Here is a 22,312-nt window from a genome sequence, read left to right as displayed (position 1 = left end):
TTTAAGGGCTAATGCTGTACTTTGTATTGCATTACACTTATTTCATTGTATTAGTTATAGCTAATATTGTGACATATACAACATATGAAAGGTTTCTTTATTATTATATAAAAAACTGCACCTGACAATAAATCAAATACAAGCCGAGTTGATTAATTGATTAGTTTATTGATATAAATTGATTGCCAGCTTTTATTCTCAAAAGTGAGGATTTACCGCTTTTCCTTATATAGATTTTTATTTATACTTTTCAAGTTTGGAATATTGAATGGAGACATTTTTTAAAACCAAAACAAGTAACTGAATTGATGACTTGAGTAAACAATGAGGATGTTGATCGATACTGACAGTAAAATCCTACTTATACATTAATACATGAGTAAAAGTGTAATGATATAAAGTAGTCACAGACGTCATTGTTCTGCATTGATTCATTCTATTACTTTAAGTAAACGCTCCTAAATATACAAACATACTTTTCAATACAACACATAACTTGTAACACGGTATTTCAGAGTGGTAATAGCACTTTTATCAAAGTTCAGGATCTGAATACTTCCTCCATCACTGGTGAGACGGGGAAATAAATAAAGAACAAGTGATAAGGATGAACATAAGAATGTTTTTTGTCAGAAATAAAGGTCGGTTAACTCGGTGTAGGGGATGTGACTAGCGGTTATGTCCTGTGAAAGCCTTTAAAGCTCAAATGTGACGCACCGGGCCGCCCCGTCCTCCCTTTGATGCTCCAGGTGTGTGATACCATCAACCGAGTCATCGGTCCCATTTCATTACCAAGTTATTAAAATGATCTCCGCATTACCCATAATCCACTGTATGTGACGTTCTGAAATGTAGAAAATATGTTGTGTCCCGCTGAAGAAAAGGTAGATAAGTCAGATCACATGACCTTTATACCTGTTTCATAACTTAAATGGTGCACTAATACTAGAGTAAGGAGCAGAAACATGCATTTTATATGACTTTAAAAAACTTTAAAAAGTCCCAGTTTGGGATAAAGTATTTCTGAAATACCAATAAAAAAAAAACCCATAAACAATAAAACATTTAAATAAATTATTATTGCTTTTTATTTGTATTGCTGTTTGCAGAAAATAAACAAAAGCACACATTTATTAAGACTTCTGCTGTTATATTGTGTTTGTGTTCTGCTCTTTATGGGGAAACAGCTTTGACTTTCATTATAATGACACATATTTTATTCTTAAAACACAAAAAAATATCTTTTTATTCACAAGGCATTACCTGGTTAGTTCATTTTTATATATGAAGAGTTTTGATAACCTGAACATGCAAAAATAATTATATAAATCATAAAATAACCGTAAAGATCAGTGCAAAGCTAAAGTAATAATACCTCTCTCACTGGGATGATACGTACCTTCATTACACTTGAAAGTTTTGCCATTAATTACAGCGCATACATTGAGTTCACAGCAGGTATTGGGTACATTTCAGTGTTCAGTGTTAGTCATGTTGCTTAGCGTAGAGAAGCTGCAGCTGGTCTTCAGTTAGGCGTGCTGAGACCACAGGAACCGATCACAGCGCTCGAGCATCGTCTGGATCATCGCTCTGAAACAGAAACTAAACATTTAGAAATGCAATACCTGATGAATGAAACGGATTGTGTTTGATTACAGAAGAAGCAGTTATCAAATGATAAAGGTGTCATTACAGTACAATACATTTAGCTAACGCCTTTATATCCAAAGCAGCTTACAATAAGTGTATTCAACCTTAAAAGATAGCAGGTATCCTTCAGGGATTAACTTTTAAATAAGCCAATCCTCTCTGAGTGCTTCCTACAGAACAGAACTTTTTAATGTATTTATTTATATTGGGCAAGGAAACTTCAAAACAGGAGCCAGGATAGCCAACTGGGTCCCACTCATAGTGAGGAAGTATTGAGCTGATTGGTCAATGCAGAGAGATGAGCAAATCAACGAAGTTCCCCCTCCCACACACGCCGAACCTCTGAATGTTTTACTCTGATCTCTTCAAGAGGTGCATTTAATAATATTGCTAATGGATCAAAATAAACATAGTCATTCCTGACTGACCTCTGCCTCTTCTCAGTGACTCTCAGCAGCTCACAGACCAGTTTGGAATGCGGTGAAAGGTCGAGCTGCACCCCACACTCCTCCAGGACGGCCATGGCGCGATCAGGCCCGGCGCTGCGAGCCAGCATCAGGGTCAAGTTCTCCGGGCTCATCTTTCCACCACAATCGTCCGTGCCGTTGGACAAGCTGCTCCCATTCACACCCGTCACCTGCTCTGAGTCTGAGTCCCCGCTGCAGCGCTGAGACAACTGGATCAAGAGCTTCCACTCCTCCAAGGTCCGAGGCTCAACTCCTGGACAATAACCGTGGGACAGAACAGGCATTAGACTAGGATGGTGTTTATTTACTTATGTGTCATTTGGGTTGTTCCTAGGGAGGACGAGTGCCGATAGTGTCATAAAAGTAAATCATTCATAAAACATATTTTTACTGACGTATGACGAGACCCTGAGCGAAAATAAAGTAATGGGAAATGGACTGTACTTAGCGCCTTAGCAGGTCTTTTCAACCTCTCACAGCGCTTTACATGCTAGGAGTTATTCACCCGTTCACACTGTTGGCAATGCCATCGGGAGCAACTGAGGGTTAAGTATATTGCTCAAGGAATTGCCCTTTTTAAATAAAGGATGACCTTTGTTTGGACCAAGCTACAACAGGGTCAGGAGAAAGAAAAGTTATATCTAGGCTTGACAAAATTATCTGAAGAATTCAATATAATCAAATACCTAATAAGATTAAATAGTTTACTTTTATAGTTGACTACATATGATGAAAAACATGCCATTTTTCACATGACCACATAAAATAAAAGCTGAAAATGTATACTACTGCTCATGTGAGATTATAATTGTGGTTCTGTGTTGAGGTCTACCATCAGCTTCCTGCAGCAGACTGATGTCATCCAGTTGACAGATGGTGGAGAACGCCTCTGTGCGGCGCTGCAGCTCACAGCAGAGGGAGATGTAGCCCGTCCAGTAACTGCACACACACATTATACATGATGTTAAAAATGAAACTCACAAACAACCAGCAAAAAATTATGTTGAATATTAGAAGTACCCGTGACTGCGGCACGTCTCCGCCATCTTCTGCTTGGAGGACAGGTCAGCAGGAAGACGGATCAGGAGAGACAGGAGGCGTCCGTAACCCCAGCTGAAACAGTGAGAGTGCCACCTGCAGCAGGAGTCCCATTAAATATGTATTAATATAATTCACTCTCACTTTATTTGTTTACCTTCGTTTGGCATAGACAGAATGCAGAAGTGGTATGTTCCCATCATAGTAACTAAACTTGCTCTTTAAGTGTTATATTTTATGTTAAAAATGAATAATCTTCAATCTATTTTTTTTGCATTTTCCACACACAAACAGGACCAACCTGGGCTGTCCATCGGGGGTCAGCGTGTCACAGCGTTGAGGTGCATCGTGGGTAAGTGCCAGCTCTAGCCAATCCTGTCTCAGTGATTCTGGTTCAAGAAGGGACTGCAGAAATGACAACCTAAGGAAGACATAAATGTTAACTACAGCAACAAGGGGATTTCAAGGTGTTGAACAAATAGATGAAACTACATTTGTACCTGTCCTCTTCAGTTCGAGATTGGACCAGATTATCCAGGTATGCCAGGAAGTGGCTTTGCTGAGCCATGGTCATCACATCCGCAGGAGTTATCGTGGGATAAAATTGCGTAAAGGAGCGTACAGCCGCCTCCCCGTGCTTCTCATACAGTCTGGATGACAACAGAGATAAATAACACGTCCATCACTGTGATACAAGTACGAGTTGATCAATAATAAATGTGTGTGCTGACCTGTGTAAGTGAGCGAGGAGAGGGGGTGCACTCCAGGGCTGCAGCTCTCTCAGACTGCGCAGGGATCTCAGCAGATCTCCTCTCTGAATCACCTCCACCACCTTACTGTGCCGAGTGAGATCTACAGAGACAAACGTTTCTAACATCATTTAAGATTATACTAATGGGTGTCAGAGATGCATGGGGCTCAGATTTGAATGTAGAGATGCTACATAAAGTGGATTATAGATTGCAGATACACGTTAATACAGTTTTCTCTCACCTACTCAGAACCAAACAGAGATTAATTACCCAGCCATGTCTGTGATAAGCAGCACCTGGCTATTCTGACGATCAAAAGAGTGTTAATGTCGGAGATAGTAACCTAAAAATAAATGCACAATCATAGACCGGATGCTCTATTTTCAAAATGTTTTTTATTGCTTAGAAGCAACAGCTGAACTGATTTGACTCTGAAAGTGTTTCTGACATTTAAGGACTTTCTTTGAATAATGCTGACTTTTTTTTTACCTCTACAGTGTGTGAAATCAACTTTTTATCCACAGACTGTTCAGGGATAAACATTGTTTTTATTTGGCTGGTCGGTGGTGCAAAGCCGCGAGCCACCTGCATGTGATATTAGGATTAGGTGACCTCACTAAAAACTAATTATTTCAAATAGCAGAAGACCGCTATGTTGTTGCTCCTTTAAGTGTGTTCTCTGTATATTATCCACATATGAAGTTTTCTTTCTGTATTTGTGACATTTTAATTCTTAAAGGAAATACAGAAGTTAGAAATCAGGGATTTAAGGAGAAGCTTCTGACCTAGAATGGCCTGAGTGAAGGAGCTCTGTGCCTCGGGCTGCTGCTGATGACACAGCAGACACATCCTCCTCACACGCTCCTGGTCCAGCAGAAAGAAGTAGCGGCGCAGGAAAGCTACGCATCCCAATGCTTGTTCATTCTCCTGCTTCCTGAAGCAGCTCAGCTCTGTGTAGAGCGTTGCCAGCTGGCTGAGATCAGCCAGGAGATCCGTCGGTACAGGTTTGGGAGACGCCACTCGAACTGGATCTGGACGAGTCTCATTTGACACCTCATGCTCTTTCTCAGAGAAGTCACACTGGTCCTCTTTTTCTCCGAGCTCAGGAGACTCCGCTGTCTTCTCCTCTATGATGCTCTCTCCTGGTTCACATGACGACAACGAAGACTCCTCTGGTTGCTCGGAGCAGGTGTTCAGATAATCCCAACGCTCTTCTCCTAGACCGTCTGTGATTGAATCACTGGCAGCAGCTGACCCGTCCTCTGCAGGTCCGAGGATTCGTTCCAGCACCACCAGCCACTCCAGCAGAGTTTCTCCCAGGCAGACTGGGTCCAGCAGCACCAAAGGATCTTGAATCTGGGAGCTTATTTTAAACAATTGTAATTTAAGTACCAAAAGGCTGTGGAATCTTGCAAGTGGAGTCTATCAAAAAGGTGTGCTGCACTTACATAGCTCGCTCCGTCGCTGATCGGAGGTCCTGCATGTCGGCCTCCATGTTCGGCATTTCATCATCAACTCTGTGATGACAGATATAAATCTCTTTACTTGAAACAGTGTATTCAAAACAAGTTAATAGTCCACAATTCAACCTAATGACAAATAAAATAGAAACACTTGTGAGGAATACTCAGTAATAAGTGGTTAAGGTCCACTCGTTCAGGTCTTTACTCACTCATTGTCCATTTCTTCTAAGTACGAAGCGGTGGCTGAGATTTCTGCCTGTCCACCCTCTTTGAATTCAGTCCGCTGCCAGAGCTCCGAGTTCATCTGGAGGGTGTTGATCTTCTCCGTTGTTTTCTTAACAAAACTAGAAACACTGAAAACAACAACGACTTAATATTACAACAACCCCTTCATCATATTACATTAGATGTGTTAACAATCCGAAAGGAAAACAGAACTAAAAAGGTTTTCACATGACTAATGACCAATGGGTGAGATGCTTGGAAATGAAACCTGCCACATGCTTCTCCACAGATAATCGATGTTAATTTAAAAAACTACATGTGCTTTTTCACTGGAAAGGGGAAGTGAGACACCTACAAACACAGCTGCACTTACAAATATAGTAATTGTGGGAGTTTCAATACTCAATAAGAAAAGGGAAATATTTGATCATTTGTGTTGAATAAAACTCAAAGCTATCTAATGTCTTGCAGCTCCACTTTTGTGTATGTGACACAAGAAAAGCTAACCCTAACTTAATTAAACAATAGAGTAATCCAAATAAAGTGCATAAAAAACAGTAATACCTCAAAGAATGAGCAACATAAAATAACAAAACCCTGAAGAAGGCTGTTTGCGTCGACTGTAATCCAGCTTTATCTAAACAACACTTGTCTATGTTTTGATGTTAGCATTAAAAATCAATCTGAATAAAGGCTTAATGACTTCCAAGCGCTCTGGACCTTTCCTTCGTTAATAGGAAATATTGCGCATGATATTAAAGTAAATATAATCATGACAAAGTAATAAAAAGTAACAATGAACACGATCTGATGTGTATGTCTGTCCTCTATCTCTCTGCACGTTCACCTGTCTTTGACAGCCTGCAGTGCGATGCGGGGGGGTTTGGGGCGAAATGAGAGGGGGAGGTGGAACTGCAGGCCTGAATCTGATCGCTCGGCCTCCACTCGCTCACCGCTCTGTGGATCTGAAGGTAGATGGGGGCAAGAGCCAGAGGACAAACACAGATGGATGGATACTGCAGGGGAACGATGAAAGGCAGAGGACATAATGCAAGCAGATGGAGCAGAGGTGCCAGACACCACTCGAGAGGAAACGTAAATTAAATGCTGCACAATGTAAAAAAATAACGAAAATAGTGATTTATGTGTGACACAATGGAACAGACAGGAAACTCGATGTTAACAGCGTGCCAAAGTAAAGGGTGTATTCATAAAGCACATCAGACGGCGGAGTGATCGTTTAGCTCCCACAGCAGATTCAGGAACAGTTTCAAATCAAAAAGCGTATTCATTTTAGTGGCAAACATACAAGGCTGATTTTGAATTACTATTACAGCAATAGAGATAAAAACAAAGAGTAAAATTAATTTCAAATGTTTATACTAATACATGTTTTAGCAGCTACAGATGCTCAAAATGACAAATATCTAAATTTTTCTGCATGTTTTTTTTTGTTTTTAAAGCAGCAGATATAATTCTGAAAGTAACTTCACTCTTTTTTTAAATTAAAGTCAGAAGAGGCAGAAAAGAAGTTTGTTCCTGTGTAGATTAAAGAAAAAGTAGAGGTAAACAAGAAAGTGTTTTTAAGAAGAAGATAGTCAAAAACTGGTCTCCATGGTCTCTCATTTTAACTAGAGTTGTTGCATTTCCAAACAAACCAGCTGGTAATTATTATTATTATAACTAGTATGTATAATCAGTTATAGTATAATACATTTGTAAATGACCTTTTCATTCATAAAATGTGTCAGCTCTTAAGGTGTCAGTATTGAAAAACAACCCTGAATTGAAATAAAGCCTTTCTACAGCCAGCTTATGTTTATCAGGCAGCTGCCGGTCTCTTACCATGATCAACCTGATCCTCTTCCTGCACAAAACTGAACTCTTTGAGTCGCTCCTCCTCGGACATGGACTGGTTGATGAGGGAGCTCGTCTCCTCGTCTGACTGGCTTCCTCTGCGGCTGATCACACGATAGATCCCACAGTCCAGGACGTTGAAGCTCTCCTGGATAATGCTGAGATCAGCAAACCCATTTCTTACATACGACTAAGCAGAGGCTGCATGCTTCACTTAAAATAAGCTCAAAGAATAGAAATGTATTGAATGACTGTGGAATTATTCCTGCTTGCAAAGATTGGAAGCCTGTCCTGACAGAAAAGTGAATAAAATAAAAGTTGAATGCTAATCTATAATTTCCAGGTTCAGGTAACTCCACGGGTCATTTAACTTACGTGTGAGGAGATGCTGCTCCTGCGGCTGCTGGAGGCCGAGTCCAGAGGCTCCAGTTTAGAGATGACTTCCTCCAGCTGTACACACAGCTCCGGGTGTGTGCCGGGGCTGAGCTGAGACCTGAGGTGTTCAAGACGGTCGATGGGAATTGATTTCCTGGCCTGAATTAAACAGGAATGATGATGAGCAAGGCTTGCTGATGCTTTATCATCACATGGGGAGACCTTACTCAGAATATGAGAAATCTAGGTAAGATAGATTTAAGTTTTCATTTACTTCAAACTTAAATGATGGTGCCTCACACAAAAGTGTTCTGATTTGCTCAGACGACAAACATCCAGTGTCAGAAAACTGCTATAATAATGAATAATACTATTTACACTCATACTGAATTAAATATTTAAAATAACATCAGTCCAAAAATGTTGTTTAACCTTTTAAATTACCATTTTTTATTACACTATGCCACACAATAACTGAATTATTTAATGTATATATTATATTATATATTAATGTTTATATTTTCACAGTCTGGAAACAATTAGCACACGTTATTTACATTTTAAAAAGTACCACGATAATCCCTTGTTACGGATGTATTAAAAGTGTAATACTGCTAGCAGGAGCCATATCTAGCACATGGTCAGGCCTTGTTAGGTGACAGCTCTACAGGTATACTGTGCTTTATCCTAGTAAACACAGGAAGTCATAAGAACATCAGCCAGATAACACCAGGGATCACAGCACACAGAGAGCAGCCGTCTTACCCTGCTGGTGGAGATTGTGTGCTGGAACATACAGCAGACCACAGCCGCCAGAGGCCAGGACTCCCTGCGCAGCAGACGCTCCACACAGCGCTCTGCAGACAGCAGCGAGAGGTGGGACAGACGCCCGCTGCCATGGAGACAGAAGAGCTCGTTGCGGTAGACTGCAACGTCAACCAGGTCTGCAAAATCAAAAAAACAGGTTGGATAATTTTTACACTACATATCAATGTTGAACTTCTAAACATTTGAAACCTTTCCACGTTCTTTTTTAAAGTTTTAAATATACAGCTCCGGAAAAAATTAAGAAACCACTCCAAATTGTTCTTAAATCTTTATCTCTACATGTATGGCAGCCATTCCAGTGTTTGTTGAATTCCAACACCGAAAAAAATTGTCAGTAGTTTATAGAATACAATAAAAAGAATAGAAATGTCGTTTAATTCAAAGACATACCTGTAAATAATAAAACAAGAGAAAATGATAACGCTGAAGTGGTCTCTTAATTTTTTCCACGGCTGTATACATCTTTATTAAACAAGCACATTTAAAATACATTAATATCAAAAGAAGAGAAGCTCTATGCCAGATTATACTTAATGACACACATAACAATCAACACACTTTTCATAATGCCTATCACACCAACAAATAAAACAGATCTAATTAACGGCTATTGGTCTTTATGAATTAAACATTTGCTTCACTACACCAAAGGATTGTTGGCGGTGTTTGAGGAGAAAGCAGGATAAACACACCTTTGACTTCAGTCCACAGAAGCACTTGTCCGTTCTGAGGTGTGAAGATATAAATTGCAGATTCAGTCCAGGTCAGCAGGTTCTGGTCTCTATAAATGAAAGTAAAGTGTACAGGTTGTCGAGTGAGTTAATAAACGATGATGGGAGGGTTTTCATATTGATGTAGTCTAGTGTTTTCAATGTACTTCAATCAATAATGTGCATATGATAAAATAAGTGATCAACAAGCCTCAAAACTAAGATATAACATACATAAATGATATCTAACATTACCCAAAGTAAAGCAGCTTAGGGAAGGCGATTGACTGCGGGCTCTTCTGTGCTGGGTTGTAATGTGGCTCATCTCTGCATGAATGTAGGACGATTAAAAAAAAGAAAAGACAAATTAGTAGTTTGGCAATTCAAAGAAGACATTTTAAAAGCAGGAACAATCATTACCTGTAAGTGACGAGAGGAAGAGGAGGACAGGCCAGGGGCTGTTTGAACTGATGGGTGCTCAGAACCTCCCCGTTGAAGCTGGCCTCCCATATTCGAGACCCCGGCCGGGCGGAGTACAGCAGGGGAGGCTGACCGACCAATAACCCCCTGTTCTGAGGGTAAAAGCACGCTCCATACTCTCCGTCACGCTCCTTATATCCAACACGCCAAAACTTCTCCCTGAGAGCAAGAGAACCAATCTTAAGCCTGGAACTAATATTTGATATAAAATATGAATATTTTCACTTTCAACTATGTGCCGGTGCTTATACTGATTAATCGTTTCGGTCTATACATTTTAGAATATAGTACTAATGCCTATCCCAATTTCTTACTTATATTTTAATATCTTTTGTTTTCCCCGAAACCCAAAGATGTTTACTTTAATATTATATAAAACTGAGAAAAGCAGGACATATCCATATTTGAGAGCCTAAAATTGCAGTTTTCTGCTATTTTTGCATGCAAGGAAAACCTTAGCTGAGGGTCTTTCCCACTAGAGAGACGCAGCTGTGGTGGTCCTCACCTCTCTGTGTCGCAGAGGTAGCAGCGGCTCAAGGAAGACACCAGCAGGCGGCCGTCTTGGTAGCCGAGCTGAACCACTCTGGAGTCTACAGTGGTGACGGTCTGAACAGGGAACATAACGAATGCCGACCCCTAGAAACAGAAAATATTATCAAACATTTATGGCATCTATACAAATAAGAAGATGTTAAAACACAGACTTAATAAAAATTCATTTTGACTAAACAACGCAATAATACAGAAGAGTAGAATAGTATTATACTAATAAGAACCTAAACTGAAGAAGTGTTCAATGTTTTAAAATGTTGATTTAGAATTTGCATGTCAACATTAAGAATGAAGATTTGATGTAGTCGGTAGAGCCTTAAACTAATCACATACCGTATATAGTATATCTACATTATATACAGTATTGAGGAAACAAACAAGTGTTGTGGATCAGCAGCCACTACCTTGCCCAGCTTGGAGGATCCCGCACGTAGAAAGGACACCTTGCCTCCCATGTCCCCGGCGAAAACTCTGAGTGTGCTTGAGTCCCAGCAGAGTGCCGTGATGGTCTGGCCTCTGTGCTCCCAGGAGACACTCACTCTCTCCGGACGACCCCGCCGCTCCAGCTGCAGCTCCCACACCACCACCAGACCCTGACTGTAGCAGAGACAAACACTGAGGACAGTACAGGCCACACAACCAGACACGGAGATACTGTACTAAAGAGATGTATCTATTTCATGGAAAGACTCTAACCTTGTTGCAACCGCGATAAAGTCTTCGTCATGAGGGCAACACGCCACCTGGGTAATAGATCCCTCCTGAAGCAGAGTGCACAAGGATTAGGAGTTAAAAGAAACAAAGAGAAACCAACACTGTATTTCCTATTTTCTGCAGCTTTGAGAAAAGAATCAACTCTGTATTTTTTGCACAAAGCCCCTCGGTCACATATTACCTTGTGGGTGAGGATGAGCCTCTGCTTCCAGCCCTCCTTCTGGATCAGGTGCAACCCTCCTGCTGATGTTCCTAAGCGAGCCACTTCCTTGACACTGCCAAACAGGTACACTGAAACAAAGCGTGCACAGAGTTTACTCTTCTACATCAACAAATGTGCAATTTATTGGGGATATTGTCGTGATTTGCATGTGTAGTGCAGTCACTTGTCGAAAGACAATCTGACGTTCTTAATCGTCTAAATATTCTTCTGCCCTTAAAAGGTCTATTCAGGGATGTTGGGTTTTTAATGTATATGAATAATAAATGACTACACATCAATTATAAAGTAAACCCTGACAAATTGCATCCAAACAAACATATTCAGAACTCCATACTTGTTTAAACAGACTGTTTCAGATGCCATTCAATATTGGCAGACACTCAAGGTTGTGGTATCAGAGCCACTCATTTCTCATGTGTGATTTACCGTAAACCTACCTTTAGTCTGCCGGAGTCCAGACGGAGAGCAGACAGAAGCGGATCGAGGCAGTCAAACTCTGCCAGGACATGACTGTGGTTCTCTGGCACAACCGGTATCAGAGGCATCTTCACTGGTGATCCTTAACAACTGAGAGACAATAAGACAAGTATGGGAAAATGTGAGCTGCTTCAGGAGTAACTGCGTCTGCTTCCTTGCATACCTCGGCCCTCAGCTGCATCATATGACTTTCAGCAGCATACCTACTTTCTCAAATTGACCATTCATGACTTCATTTTACACCGTAAAGTGAAAACCCTGGTGAAAACATGTTCTCATCACTAGTGCAGCAAAATAGTTGTTCAAATTTCTGCTATCCTGGAGGTCTCAGTTAATTTTTCCAGAAAGAACATTAAACAGGGCACCATTCAGCTGAAAATGCAGCACAACACTGTGTAGTTTGGCTTTGATTTACTGTCAAAACCAAATTATGAGGAAGCAGAACTGAAGCTGTAGATCATTTGAATAACTGTCAAAAACAGTAGTGTGTTTTCTACATTTAAAAAAACACTTAGAAATTAACTGACAGAATATAATTGCTCCAAAGCATTTAAGTTGAGAAATATTTAAAAAGAACGTGAGAAGAAACGGTCACCTTTGAAATCTGTGTCTGTATTTGTTAACACTCTAATGTCAGCTTCAGGAAGGTATTTATTTAGGGTTAGAGATGTGCACAGATCTAATCAGACCTAAGGGAAAAAATGTTCCCTTATACTGGCTCAGGCTTTGCAAATGACTGCTTGAATTTTTCAAAATGAATGTATGTTACAAAAGAGTTTTCAAGTCAATTAGCGACAGAAATTAAATCAAATGTATTGCTACTTTTGCCCAAATTAAATATCTGGGTACTTAATCGAAGTAGCCTTCATACAATTTTATAGTAAAAACCCAATGAAAGTACCTTTAATGTGTGAACTATAATGGTTAACAAACCTTTACTTTTCAAACGTCCGTACTGTGTCGTTAAATAAGCAGATGTGGAAGAAGTACTCAGATCTTGTACTTAGAAATAACTATAATGTCAAATGTTAAAGTAGAAAAGTATTGGTGTCAAAATGTACATAAAGTACCAAAAGTAAAAGTATTCACTGAGTCAATTGGCCCATTTCGGAATAATATACATTGTATGTTTTGATTTTAAATATTGATGCATTAAAGTTATCAAAGCTGGTAAATGTGCAGCTAGTTTTAATACCTTTGTAGACTGCAGGGTAGCTTGTGAATTTACTCCAGGTGCAACTAAAAGTCTGATTTAAGTGTTGATTACACATCACATAATTAATCAAAATCTGCAGAGTAACTAAAGGTAGTTGTGTAAAAGTGCACGATTTACTTCTGAATTGTAGTCAAGTAGAAGCAGAAAGTAGCAAAAAAGTTGTACTTAAGTACAGTACTTGAGTACATCTACTTAGTTACTTTAATCCAGTATACCTTAGTGTTAGTGAGTGGAACAAACTAAGTGATTCACTTAGGGCCTCCTTATGGATAGTTGTCTCAAAAAGGAGTTAAATTACTACCATTGATTCAGTTGCTTTCAGAACCTAAAAGGGGCGTCTGTCTGCTATGCATCACGAGACCTGTCTGCTGACACTGATGCTAACTTTAACATCAAACTAATGGACCCAGAAAACACAACACAATAATATACGAACGAAATGGCTATGTGAGGTATAAATAAAGGTTTATTCAAAGTAAGATAAATCTGAAGACTGTTCAGTGCGCTTACTCGCCTCTGCATTCACAATAACATGATAGCAAACATGCTAGCTCGCTAAGATAGTGATGTAGGCAACACGTATGGTTTTGTCAGCAAAAACTCACCAAATGTCAGATGAAACTGCACTGTTTTCGTCTACAAATCCACACCAAACCACTGTCACAGGGTTGATTTTCTTCACTGTTTGTGTGTAGAAAGACAGCGGTGAGTCTCACGCCTGTGTGTCAGCATTCAGGCGAACTGTCACGGCTCAGCTGATGAGGACACTTCCTGCTGGAGGCTATCACAACCAGTGCTGAAAGTAGTACTCCTTTACTGGAGTAAAAGTGCAAATACTATGGTCCAATTAAAGTGATACATATATTTTACTACCATAAGCAGTATTTTATCCTTGTAAAGTATTTTTACAGGGATATCTAAATGTCATGTAATCATTTCTCCATATCTAATGTTACAATAGTTTTCTTTAAATAGTTGTATCATTTTATTTTGTTGGTCCTTTACTTAGATGTATCTTCTTTGACTGTGTTTATGAATGCACCATGTACACCAAGGCAAAATCCTCATGTGTCAACCTACATGGCATATCTTTTTCAGATTTCTGATTCTGATTTAATTTAACATTCGGTTGTTAGCTCTTATATTATTGTATTTTACACATGTATATACAAATCTATCTGCAGTCTGTTGGCAAATACACACGTAACAATCAACAAACATTAAACATGTCCTAGTGCCTGGCACACTAACAATTAAAACAGATGAAAATGCAGATGTAAAATGTAAATAGTTGACTTCTTATGCATTTACCTGCACATTGGTCACTACTTTATTTCCGGTTCTGTTCTTCTCGCACTCTTTTTTTCATTGTTTTATGTCTTATAAATACATCTATCTTGCATTGTTGTAGTAGGACTTAAGATTTTCATTGCCATAACTGCACTGTAGCTACTGTGCATATGACAATACGACCCCTGAATCTTGAATCTTTGAAGTCCTGATTTAAAAATGCTTCTTAGGAAATAGTACAGAAGTTTTAGCATCAAAATATACTAAAAGTAAAAATACTCATTATGCACAATGTCTCATTGCATTATACCATATCAGCATAGATGTGTTTTTAATGTACAACGTAACTAGTAACTGGAAGCTTTAAAATAAATCTAGTGGAGTAAACAATTAAATGGAAATAATCAAGTAAAGTACAAATATGTCAAAGTATTACTTTAGTGCAATATTTGAGTAAATGTACTTAGTTATTTTCCACCACAAACAAAACAATCTCCATACTTTCCAAAGCAGCTAAAGCTACGCATTTAGAAAAAAACCCTCTACCAGTTATTTAAATGACAAAATAAGGAGGCAAATAAAATCATAAATAAAACCCTGATAAATGAAATGCGGTAGTTTCAAAAGACAGTCGAATGATCACATTCTCACTTTAATTCAGTGACATTTTCGTCCTCAGTGCAGACAGAAGGTGCAGACATTACAAATCAGTGACTGTGATTTGAGCCACAAACACACATACACTAATTCACTCAGTATGAAATGTCATTACATTATTGCTATACTCGCTTCAGATTTTCTGGAACTTCCACAAGTTATACCAGTGCTCAGATTTGCTCCTTGTTTGTTTCTTTCTCTGCTCTGTGCAAAGATGAAACACATTTTGGCAGTCGTCTGCTTGCATTTCACACATCAGCCTGCCGTCCTGAGTGGATTTATGAATCTCCATTTGAAATTTGGTCACATTACACCACTACTAAAGTCCCATTTAACCGATAATGGCACCAATCTCTCAACCATTGAGAAAACAAAAAAAGAGAAAGAAACGTATTACAGTTATTTGTGACTGAGAGGCAGTTAGTCTCTGAAGAAAGGTCTGGGATGTAGCAGCATCCATCTATATCCTCGTCTAGCCCCTGTGGATCTCTTCCCATCAGGCTGTGATCTGGGGTCTTCGCAGCAGTCGGGAGAACCTTCTCTGTCATTTGTCCATATTCTGTAATGTCTTTAATGTCCTCTCTTTGACAAACCAACAGACCTCAGGTTTTCCTCAACATGCGACGCGTTTGCCAGACGTGGAACTTGCTATAGGCTGTCTGCAACATCTGCTCCAAATGTCCTGTGAGCTGAGGGGACGTCAAAGTCATTTAATAAAAGCGTCACCCGGCATGTAAGACCTTGTGTTATCATTAATAGTTTAGGGACTTACATTTGCACTTAAGTACTGACGCTGAATCTTCTCCTGGAAAGGGCAAAGCTTGGACACCTGAAATCTCTCCAGGTTTGACTTCATTTTCGTCACCTATATCAAAAAGTATGACATGATGACAATCAATCTGAAGCGCAAAACCAACAGATTTTCTGTATGCTCGCTGACAGACAAATTGACGGAGCGGAAAAAGTGAAACCTTCATGTAGCACTGCGATGTAAAATATCCAAGTAAAAACAAATGTCTATAAATGCCATTATAAAAAGTATATACAAAAAAAACACATATTGGGATATTGTCAGAAAGCTCTGCAAACATTTACTGTCATTAAGTTTTGTAAGACAATAAAACATGAATAAGTCCAAGGTGCTTGAATACATCTATCACTTATGGGCAAATGTATGACTCTGATAACAGATGTCATTTTTTTTATCCCCCACCATTTTTACATATTTCCTTAAAGTTTTTATTATTAGTTACCTTTTCCTCTAGAAACGGTGTGTTAACAGGAAAACAGGACCAGAAGTGTCTCAGCAACTCTCCAGCAGCTGCATAAAGATGCTTCAGCTCTCCTTGAACATCAGAGGGTACCATCTCTGAAAGATAAATTCTAAGATTCAAATAAGAAGACAAAACGTACTGCCTAAAATAAACATTTGTCAGGATGGATTCAAGTTTCAGCAGTAGTGACGAATCACAATCTACAAATCCCGGAACTCAGAGAATTAAATCCCCACCTTTATCTCTGCATAAGAGCTGACTTCAGTCTTATGGATGCAGCCTGACAGATGTGCTACAGACCACCAACTTTCAAAATAAATACTTAAATTGTTATCAACAAATCGTACTACACACTTACGATTTATGGCCTGCTGTGTTGCTGCCTGCATCAGCACGCCACCTGGAGAAAGTGCAGCAATGGCAGAACTAGCCGTCGTGCTGCACAACACCTGCAGAAAGTATCACTGTGTTAAACACTTAAAGTTACACATCCCTGACTTTTCAGGAAAACAAACTGGTATATTTCTGAAAACACTTGGATATATTTGAACACAATCAGGAGATCCTAGGTTGAGAATCAGTAGATCCTTACACGTCACAATTGAAATATTCTAACTTGAGTAAGAAGAAAATAAAATAAATATTGAATTGTTTATTTTACATATTGTGCACGTTGCATATTAGGATTAGAATTGTAGATTAATCTCATTTAGAAACGTTTAATAGTTGTTGAATCACAACAGCGCTGCGAGCTGGTATGTATGTGAATGTAGAGTTCACCCTCTAACCTGAGTGAGGTTGGGTTTATAATTGACCATCTCATGCCGGATGTAGTTGAGAGAGTTGATGATATCCTGGCTTGTCGAATAGTGTTGGGACTGAAGAGGCACAGGACCATGAGCATACCTTATGAATACAGAGAGCGAGAGAGAAACATTATAAACCATACAGTTCAACATTAAATCAACCAATAATATAACCCGTTATTTCATTGCTGAAGTAACATTATGGTGTTATGGTGAGCAGCAAGAACTTTAACACAGTGAAGGCAATAAAACTGAGCTGTAATCTGAACTACCAATTCTATTTTGAGATCAATTGTGCACTCTTCCTCCAAACTGTGCAGAGTTGATTTCTGGCTTTGGAAACATTCAAATGTGTTACAAATAATCCTCTTATATCCATTTGTAAGAAAATGAATGACTGGAAAACACAACTTACTTTTCTCAACATAGTTTTACAAGTGGAATAATTAGTACTGATTGGTAAAAGCTTGTTAAACTAAATGTTTTAAACTACCCCCATCTGACAGTGTTTAATTAAACACTATTCACTTACTGAGTACGAGAACAAGAAGAATACAAAATAAAATGTGGACAGACTGTACCTGTCAGACTTTTTGAGGTTTAATGCAATTGTTTTTGGCTTCTTTTCCCTTTGAAGATCTTCATACTCTATGGCTTCCTGTATTTTCACCTAAGAAAGTTTGCAAACAGAAAAAGTGACAGGCTGTTATAGAGCAATATTCAAATTTAGAAAATAAAACTCAGCTGCAGAGGCATCACACCTTCTTTACAGGAGGCTGAAAGAAGTCAGAGTCCCTTGAGTTTCCGTCTGTGCTGCTCGTCTCACTAGCTTGGTCACCTGTTGTCTCCCTTTAAAAATATGACACAGTTAGCAAAGAATTGATGAGAATAATCAAGGTTTTAAAAAAAGTTATTTCTTCACCCCTTGCGTGAGCCTGCTGCCAGCACCATGGCACTGTGATGGTTGAACCGCTTTATAATGGCCGAGTTGCTGCTGTCCTTCACAGTCCTGTTGGAAGTTGAGGGCATTGTCGAGCAAACTCCGTAACCCTGTGTCACAGAAAATACCAAATCTTCAGGTCAAGGGAGGAAGGAGGAAAAGAAAACTATAAAAGAAAATAATTTTTCAGTAGTATGATGTGGCTGTGATTGGCAAATCATTATACGTCACCTCGTCTAATGTTTTATCTTCTAACCACAGGAGGTCCACTAAAGGATTCTTCACTCCTTGAACCACCATGGACTTTAACCCTGTGTTAGACAGGTTTTAAAACAGATTTGTAGCTCAGCCGTTTCATTTGCGGGTGTTTAGGTAGAACATGTACTGACATCTGTAGAAAATACTTGCATTTATGTGAGATTTGCACCTGAAAACACTTTAAATCTCCTACCTATTTCATCCTGCTTGCCACACTCTGAGAAGATGTCTGTGTTCCTGTGTTGAGGCGGTCTCTGTGAAAATAATGGGACTGGAAAAAGCGGGTCCAGAATTCCTTCTCCGACAGCTCATGAGGCACATTTTCACTATACTTCTGCTTCACTGCAAGTACAGCGCAAATTAAGATATTTAGTCCAATCCAGTTGCAGTGCCTAGGCACACAAGCTGCACATTTACAGGAACACTTCACAGCCGAAACGATCATTTGTTTATCGGCTCCAGAATTCATTTTCTGGCATGCCTCAATGATGACACAAGAAGAAGAAAAAACATACACTGGGGCTGTGTCAGGTCAAAACTATTTTTCACGGAACTCATGCAGTATTTTCCCAAACACATGCATTTGTGCTAAAACCCTACATTTTAATACACTTCCCCACACTATATACTAGCACACCTGTGCAGGCGTGAGATTTTAACATGGGTGAGTAATTGAATTACAAATGTTCATTTTTGGGGTGAAATATTCCTTTAATTCTCAGTCTTATCTGAGCTCGTAGCAGCCATGGATGAAAGCAGCAGACTAACTTTAAAGTTGAGATTATTTACCTGCAGGGTACGTTCTGAAGATAGATTCAATAATGTCAGCAGTCAAATTATATCTCAAGCCATTGCAGCCATCAGTCTGAGGTCTAATGTCTGCCTGTAATGTACAAAAAATAGTTTACAACTTTGGTGATGATACTGAAGTTCACCATGTTGATTCAAATTTTGCAATTTAAGATTCTTGATGTACTCACCAGAAAGGCTCCAGATATACCAACGTCCTGTTTGTTGTTGGATAAAGCGGAGTCCGAGTTGTTTATGTCTCCTACCCGGTTGGCCCAGAATTCATCTGCACTGATCACCTGGCTCACCACCAGATCTTTATACAACTGGAACAGCACAGGATCTTCCTGAAGCATCCTACAGGGAAAAACATTTCATGAATAGTATTGAAAAGATGGCATTAAAATCTCAATAGTAGACTGATTATTTGGTCACACAGGCTGTTCCCAAAGTAAAAAGTGAACTTCCATACTCAAAGAAGGACTTCCCTAACCTGTTCACGATCCTCAAACCCAAGTTCATTTGTTCATACAGAGCATGTTAATCTTTAAGAGAGTTCCAAAAGAGTTAGTTAAATAAAAAAAGATTGCAAGACAGTTCTTCAGTTAATTCTACATTATGCAAACAGGAGAACATTGGGTTTTTCCTTTTATACAGGTGTTGTACTCTATTGAATTAAACAACATCAGTACAGTGTATGTGGGCCCAAAATAAAGTACAATGCTGAAAAATGTCACCCAGTGCAAGACTGTGGCTCATTGGTGTGTTTATAATTCTTTTTTTAAGGATGGGAACTCTGTGGTCACACAGACAACACTTGTTAAAAGCATACTTTTATTGTTGCTTTTCATCTTATAATGCAATTTCATCAGATGTATCCTTTAAGTGAATCTTGTGAAAACAACTGGGTCTCACCTGTTTTTCTCCTCCAGTTCCTTGTTGGCTTTTTTCTTGAACTTGGGCAGCAACTGCTGTAGCAGCTCCTTAGCAGCATCTCTGTCTTTGAGAGCAGTGCTGTCATTGGAAAAGTGGAATGTGGTACTCTCGCCGGTGTGAAGCACGAGCTGCAGCTGAATTTTGGCTTTACCGTCAGGGCTGATTTTCTGACCTGTGCAGAGAACAAAAAGTGCATCTTTAGAACACCACCAACACAATATTTTAGCACTTCTTTCTAGTTGGATGGTACTCACAGCGAATATCTGCATATAAGTGGCTGACTGAGAAGCGGTCCTTGCCCTCTGGACCCCAGGCTATACGTTCAGCCATCAGATAAAGTGTGCCATCCTGCTTCCTCTGGCGAACCTTTTTCAACACCAGCAGCACCTCCTCTGATAGGGATGCCATAGCTCAAACTGAAAAAGTCAATGATTATTATATAAGCATGGCAAGGAAGGTATATTAATATAGCACACAGAAATATTGCAACAGAAACACAAAACAAAAAGTCATTAAAATACAATTAAGATGAACAGAATTACAAAACAAGCTCATACAGAAAGATCTTTAAGATATGTGTAAAATACAACAATAAATTAACTACATTAACAATGACTTCCTGCATGATGTCGAATTAATCTCACAGATTTAAAGATAAACAGGGCATTGTAAGGACAGTGCACTGGTCGATGTTTGACCTGCAGTCACAGATTTGAAATTAACAACATTAACGGTATCGAGAGTAAAGAGATCATAACGTTATAGATGAACCTCTTTAAGCACCAATTTCTTATCGTATTTCACCACATCCCAAATACATCTCTTGCTTCCTGTAATACTTTAATTCTCTGCTCAGCAACACAAGAAAGAAATGGTTGGGTTTTATTATATATTTATAATATCATAGCTAACCGGTGATACGTTAGCTAACCTTAACAATCTAGAAGAGAAAAAGCCTGAGGGAGAAGTCGGTTTTAAACTTATTTTACCTCAAAATAAGTCGATACTGCGATGGATACCTCGCTTTTCCTCAACACATAATCTAAACTAATGTATTACTGGGTATAAAAATAACGCATTTAGTTATTTTTAACAGTATTTGACTGCTCTAACAGTTGGTGTCCTGACTTCAGCTTCGACATGACTGCCAGACGGCGTGTTACACTGAAAAGGGTCCGGCTGGATAACGCTACAAGGAATCAGTTCCAGTCAGAGCCCGCTGAACTCTTTTTTTTTTGTATTCAAAAACATATACTATTTTGTATACAGAAACATTCCCATCAGTGATATATATATATATAAATTAATACAAAATGACGTTCAATAAATAAATATAATAAAAGACGGGGATTTTTTTTTCATATTAAATATTTCTTAAATACACAATTAGTTTTTCGGTTTCCGTTTCCTGTTTAAAAAAAAAAAAAGTATTCTACATCATACCAAAACCTTCTACAGTATGACATACATTCATAGAATAAATGGCAAATACTTTCTGCTTAACACGTTTATTATTTTATCGATCTGTTTAAGCATATCATCTGACTACGAGTAAAGCATATGAATATGAGTATATTTTCGAATGGCACATTTGTTTGAATGTTTTGCGTAACGATTTGGTTGATTTAGAGACACATTGATCAATGTAGGCTATATCATGTTTATTGATATTAAATCATGATATAAATAAAAAAAGGGACTTTGTATTTCTTAATTGTATATATTAATACATTATACACACAAATTATTTTTATACATAGGCCTACTTTTTATTTCTAATGAAAATAAAATTATAGTTTACAAATGTCTTTGATTATTTACTTTGTTGAATAGACACAAAAAGAAAGATATTAATTAAGTAAGTTACGCTATTATTTATAATTATGGACACGTAGTACTCTAGTAGTAGTTGATCAAGTATTCACTAGGTAGGAGGACAAAAGATTTCATTAAAATTATACTTAAAGTGCCAAAAGCAAAAAGACTTATTTTGCAGCTATGGTAAATGCTTTTTATATTATAATCTGTATGCTGGCTTAGTTGAACTGCTTTATAAATACATCGGAATCTGCAAAGTAACTGAAGGTATCAAGTACCCTTTAGTGGAGTATAAGAGTAAAGCAACAGAAAATGTAAAATACTCAGCAGAAGTACACACAGTTCAACACTGTACTTAAATACAGTACATTGAGTACCTTAATGTGTGTTTTTATAGGTCACAAACTGTACATGTCTAAATATCAAATAATAAAGATAATATGTATTCAATAACATACAAAATAATACAACTAACATGATAGATTATGGTTCACTGCTTAAACTAAAGGCAACATAT

The 22,312-nt window shown here is 38.5% G+C and overlaps 2 protein-coding genes across 2 annotated transcripts; both read right to left on the bottom strand.

Annotated features, from left to right (window-relative positions):
* Positions 1-1,064: 1,064 nt before the first annotated feature.
* hps5 (HPS5 biogenesis of lysosomal organelles complex 2 subunit 2) lies at positions 1,065-13,793 on the bottom strand. The gene is given in 24 exon segments (XM_063902436.1): positions 1,065-1,590; positions 2,079-2,370; positions 2,950-3,056; positions 3,138-3,251; positions 3,457-3,576; positions 3,656-3,805; positions 3,887-4,007; positions 4,693-5,270; positions 5,356-5,424; positions 5,580-5,723; positions 6,443-6,560; positions 7,441-7,600; positions 7,828-7,986; positions 8,593-8,771; positions 9,348-9,436; positions 9,621-9,692; positions 9,786-10,004; positions 10,351-10,481; positions 10,802-10,994; positions 11,094-11,158; positions 11,293-11,369; positions 11,372-11,402; positions 11,772-11,901; positions 13,633-13,793. Coding segments are annotated over 23 exon segments (3,357 nt in total). The 5' UTR covers positions 11,880-11,901; positions 13,633-13,793; the 3' UTR covers positions 1,065-1,529.
* Positions 13,794-14,932: 1,139 nt separating this feature from the next.
* Positions 14,933-21,158, bottom strand: gtf2h1 (general transcription factor IIH, polypeptide 1). Its single transcript, XM_063902603.1, is given in 16 exon segments — positions 14,933-15,663; positions 15,747-15,839; positions 16,228-16,343; positions 16,607-16,697; positions 17,037-17,154; positions 17,636-17,724; positions 17,816-17,903; positions 17,977-18,104; positions 18,226-18,305; positions 18,446-18,487; positions 18,490-18,594; positions 19,042-19,135; positions 19,233-19,398; positions 19,957-20,149; positions 20,232-20,393; positions 20,967-21,158. Coding segments are annotated over 15 exon segments (1,644 nt in total). The 5' UTR covers positions 20,386-20,393; positions 20,967-21,158; the 3' UTR covers positions 14,933-15,576.
* Positions 21,159-22,312: the final 1,154 nt, after the last annotated feature.

The sequence above is a fragment of the Eleginops maclovinus genome, chromosome 2 (assembly GCF_036324505.1).
Source record: "Eleginops maclovinus isolate JMC-PN-2008 ecotype Puerto Natales chromosome 2, JC_Emac_rtc_rv5, whole genome shotgun sequence".
Classification (NCBI taxonomy): Eukaryota; Metazoa; Chordata; class Actinopteri; order Perciformes; family Eleginopidae; genus Eleginops; species Eleginops maclovinus.
The sequence above is the reverse complement of the archived record's forward strand: the minus strand, read 5'-3'. Positions and strand labels throughout refer to the sequence as shown.